Raw genomic sequence first — 4,273 nt, forward strand, 5'->3', positions numbered from 1 at the left:
GGATATACTATGAGGCCCTAGGAATTACTAAGTACTGTGAAAAAGAAAGCGATAGATTAAAAGAGTCTTGGAGTCTTATACTGCCCCCTCTTACAAGAATTCAATTTTGGTATAACTCATAAAAACTCAGAGTAATTATACTAGCATAAAAATATTGCTGCATAGTATTAAATAAGACCAATTTGTGGGGGGGGCATGCAAATATTCTCTTGACAGAATTATACCATTAAGAAAAAGGCATGAGAAGACATGTGATTTGATGCAAGACTATTAAACACTCAAAATATAATCTCTAGATGCATTTTTAGATCATATTTGTGTTTCTATATATAAAACACATGAACAATGTCATATAAAGGGGTTTTGTGTATGCTGCTTATATTTATATGCATTAAACCCCCTCTATTATAAGAAAGATAATCAGGCTGCAAAGTTAGGAAAAGCCAGAATTAAGTATGTTCATTCATCCTGTAGCCTGTAATTTCATGATCCCATGTTATATTTTTCCAAAAGGGAACTTCCATTGTAGGACAGGATGGATTGTGACGTTTTTGGTTGGTTTGTCTTTTTCTAATACTTATTATTCAATACTACATAGTTTAATAATTTAATTCACTGAATAAGAAATAATTAATCTCCCCGTTAGCTTTTCTTTGATTTCCCATCACTTTAATGTCTCAACACCCACAAATGGAATAATTTAACCTTCTTCAAGGAAAAGGAGGGGCTCCACAGAAAGCTACTTGAGAATATTCTATCTGAGAAAGATGTTGCTGAAATCAAATTACTATCAGCCAGAACTTTCATGTCTGCAACAATTTTATCACAGTGGCTAGAGAGCTGTCAGATCAGTATACTGAGTGAGCAGACAATGACTCGCATGCTTTTTACTTCTATGGCAGGATCAGCATAGATCCAGCTTTGTAGTTAATGCAAGGGACAGCCCATTGGGCAAATGCCTGTTTTCCTGAGGGTCTACTACAGACCTGAGTCCTATTTCACAGCACTCCACCAGAGAAAAAGAATTATCAATGAAATTAAAGTGAGTTCAACCATGAATTTATTAAAATTTACCAGAATAAATATACAATCCTGCTTTTAGAGAATATTTATTCAATGGACAATTGCCATTTAGCAAGGCACTCTAGAGAAAAAAAGAAACTAATTTACTTAATGAATTGCATGCTAGTTCAGCATTTTGAAGAAGAAATTCATCACAATATGTAAGGTTATTGCACAACAGAGCATACTATTCACAGAGTGCATGTTAATATTGTTTGTTTTAAATGGTAAGCGCCTAGTGCCTCTCAGCATAAGAAAGCACTACATCTATTTATGAGGTCTATTCAGCAAAAAATAGTCTCCCTGGTTTATGAGCTAAAGCAAGTTCTATGATTCCCTACTCTACCAGATTGACTGTAACTTAGGAACCCCATAATGCAACATAAGAAAATAAGACATGTAGAGGCCGACAATTTAACCATTAGTTATTGAGCATGGCAGTCAGGGAGACAGCTTTTGAATTAGAACTTCCTAGACCTTAAATGCTGGAGGCTGCAAGTGAGAGAGGAACAGTAGGGGGGATGGAAAAAAAAAATGGTCATACCCAGTTCACTCTCCCGGTATTTACTCTCTGCCACTGTGTGACACAGGATACTGGGCAAGAAAAACCTATAGTCTGACCCAGTAAATCGCAGTTCCTATGTTCTTAATCAGGTTCAAAAGAGGACTGAACAATTTCCTTCAGGATGGGTCCCTCAGTGAGTATTAAACGTGATAGTTAGGGGTACAACATCTAAGTCATGACATTCTAGCCTGTGAACACCGGAACTTAAAAAGGGGTGAGGGGTGCAGCAGACATCATTCAGGATGGGGCCTCTTTAAAATCTCTGTCCTTAGATATCCACTCTCTGCCACTGAGACACAGAATACTAGACTAGATAGACCTATGATTTGACCCAGTGTGGCATTTTTTATGTTCTTATATTGTGGCTCATAGCTAAGCTTCAGGCACATAGTTATTCCCTTACTTTTCCATGATTCTTAGCTTCAAACCTGAAATATGTCAGGCACCAAGCTGATATGCACCAACATTTGCATCAGGAAAAGAACAAGGACAATACAAAGAATGTTTTTCTTCATAGTGAATCAGCTACTCATTAATCAATCAATTCATTCTTCTTATTATTCATTTATTATTATAATTTTCTTTATTATTCTCTACTCCTCAGTTTCTTACTTCCTGTTCCAATACTGTACTAATTAATTCTATGTGCAATTGGGTATGTCAACTACACAGTTGATATGGAAGGAATGAACAGATCTTTTCTGCTGAATTAGAGCCTATAGCTAAGAAGACTGATTTCTCTGAATGGTCCATAGACATATTTATTTATTTTTACTAAAGGAGTAATTCCAGAACACTAATGCTGAAAATTACCTCAGAAGGAATCATCTAATAAAGTGCTAACAACTCCAATAAGGCCTTCTGAATGCACAAAATATTCTGCAACACTGGCTAAATATTGAAAAGGCTTATAGAGAGGCAATTTGGGCTATCAATTGACTTGGGGCAAAATTCCGTTCAATATAGACAAAAAGACACACTGGCTCAATCAGTTATATATTGGATTCTGCTTTTGCCATTAATTTATATTGTATGAAATAAGCCAGGGAGAAAAGATTCATTCTTCATGTTCGCACATCATAGTTCTTAATACATATACATGGTATCAATAGCTTTTTATGTCTTGTTAATTTATTCTTACCATCACAAGTTGGAAGCGGATGGCTCCACCAATGATTTTTTTCACATAACAAAGGCTCCTCATGGCTCAGCCTATATCCTGGATCACAACTAAATGAAACAGTGGAACCAATAGAGAAGTCATGACCATAACGACGTCCATGAACTGGTATGCCAGGATCCAAGCAGGAATAAGTATTAACAGTGACACCTGCAATTGAAAGGAAATACAAAAACCTAGAGTAAGGTCTTTTAAATGTACTAGGAAAGACAAGCAAACAGCTATCACCATACATAATCAGCTAGGTTATATTTACCATATATTTGTGTATGCAACTACGTAGCCTTGTATAGGGGTTGGCAACCTATGGACCATAGGGCCGACTGGGGAATGAGTAGTGTGGAGCTGCCCCAAGCTGTACATCCCCCTCCACGGTGCCCTCCCCTCCATTATGGAGCATGTTGGTCCACTACATCTGTGCTTTCTCTGGCTGCAGAGAGAATGGGGATCATGAGTGAGGATAAGTGCAGGCAGCTGGCCGCTTTAGGCAGAGAGCTACTTATGGTTCAAGGTGAAGGCTGGATCACAAAGTCTGGCCCTTGCCTGCCAAAGATTGCTGAACCCTGACCTAGTAGGGGCCTTCCTGGGTCTTATTTTCCATTCATTTTCTATTGAAGGCAATTATATCAGGTTGCTGGGAGATGTAACATTTAAAATATTCCAAAGCATAACAAGATTTTTAGTGTTTAAAAATGTAGTATTTCAGCTGCAGACTTATAGCCCCTTCTCACATCTCTTAGTTGGGGTGCTTCAAAACTGCCCTTGCTGCATGCAGCAGCAAACTCCCTGGCCAGGAGGCATGACAGGCAGTTGTGGTGACCTGTGGCTTAATTTCTCCCACCCTCCACAGGGTGTAGGAGACTAAATGGACTGTCAAGGGAGCTCTGCAGCCTGCATCTTCCAGGAATCGCAGCTCCAATCCCTGTTCCCAACTAGAAGAGACAGGTGAATGGTGCCCATGTCAGTGAGTGTTCCCATCCTTTTGCCTCAAGTGCCCTTCACAAGAACTGGGAGATCAGACAGAGAGAAGTATGTAGGGACCAGGGGCTGGAGAGCAGGAATTCCAGTTCAGGGAGGTGAGGAGAGTGGGGGGGAGAGGGGAGAGTAGGAGGGAGTGGAGTCTCTGAGTTTCAGCATGGGGTTTCTGGTATCCTGTCTCTGGGATTTCCTGGTTCTGGTCAGGGGAACACAGGATCTCTTGGCTCCAGTAGCACACATAGTGCCTAGAGTGAGGGGAGCCCTGGGGGTGCCAGCAGTGACCAGAGTGCTGGGAGTGGAGATATTGGGCAGCAGCAGCCAGGGTGTAGAGAGACTGTGTGCATTGAGGGGACAGTGCTACATTGCAAGGTGCCTGGAGGATCAACCTACGCTAGAGATGTAAGGTGGTACAAAATGGTAGAAAACAGCACCAGCTCCCTCCAGGTATATCTTTGTCAGTCTTTGGAGCATTTTATCCCAAGTTTAGG

The 4,273-nt window shown here is 40.2% G+C and overlaps 1 protein-coding gene across 1 annotated transcript in view; it reads right to left on the minus strand.

Moving 5' to 3' along the window:
* Positions 1 to 1,109: 1,109 nt before the first annotated feature.
* Positions 1,110 to 4,273, minus strand: part of CSMD3 (CUB and Sushi multiple domains 3) — an 80,942-nt gene continuing 77,778 nt past the window's right edge. Inside the window, exons 7-8 of the mRNA XM_019519442.1 lie at positions 2,769 to 2,957; positions 1,110 to 1,144 (exon numbers count right to left, since the gene is read on the minus strand). Coding sequence (XP_019374987.1) covers positions 1,110 to 1,144; positions 2,769 to 2,957 — 224 coding nt within the window. The remainder of the gene's footprint in view (positions 1,145 to 2,768; positions 2,958 to 4,273) is intronic.

Source organism: Gavialis gangeticus, unplaced genomic scaffold (genome assembly GCF_001723915.1).
Source record: "Gavialis gangeticus isolate Ggan-Ray unplaced genomic scaffold, GavGan_comp1, whole genome shotgun sequence".
NCBI classification, from domain to species: domain Eukaryota; kingdom Metazoa; phylum Chordata; order Crocodylia; family Gavialidae; genus Gavialis; species Gavialis gangeticus.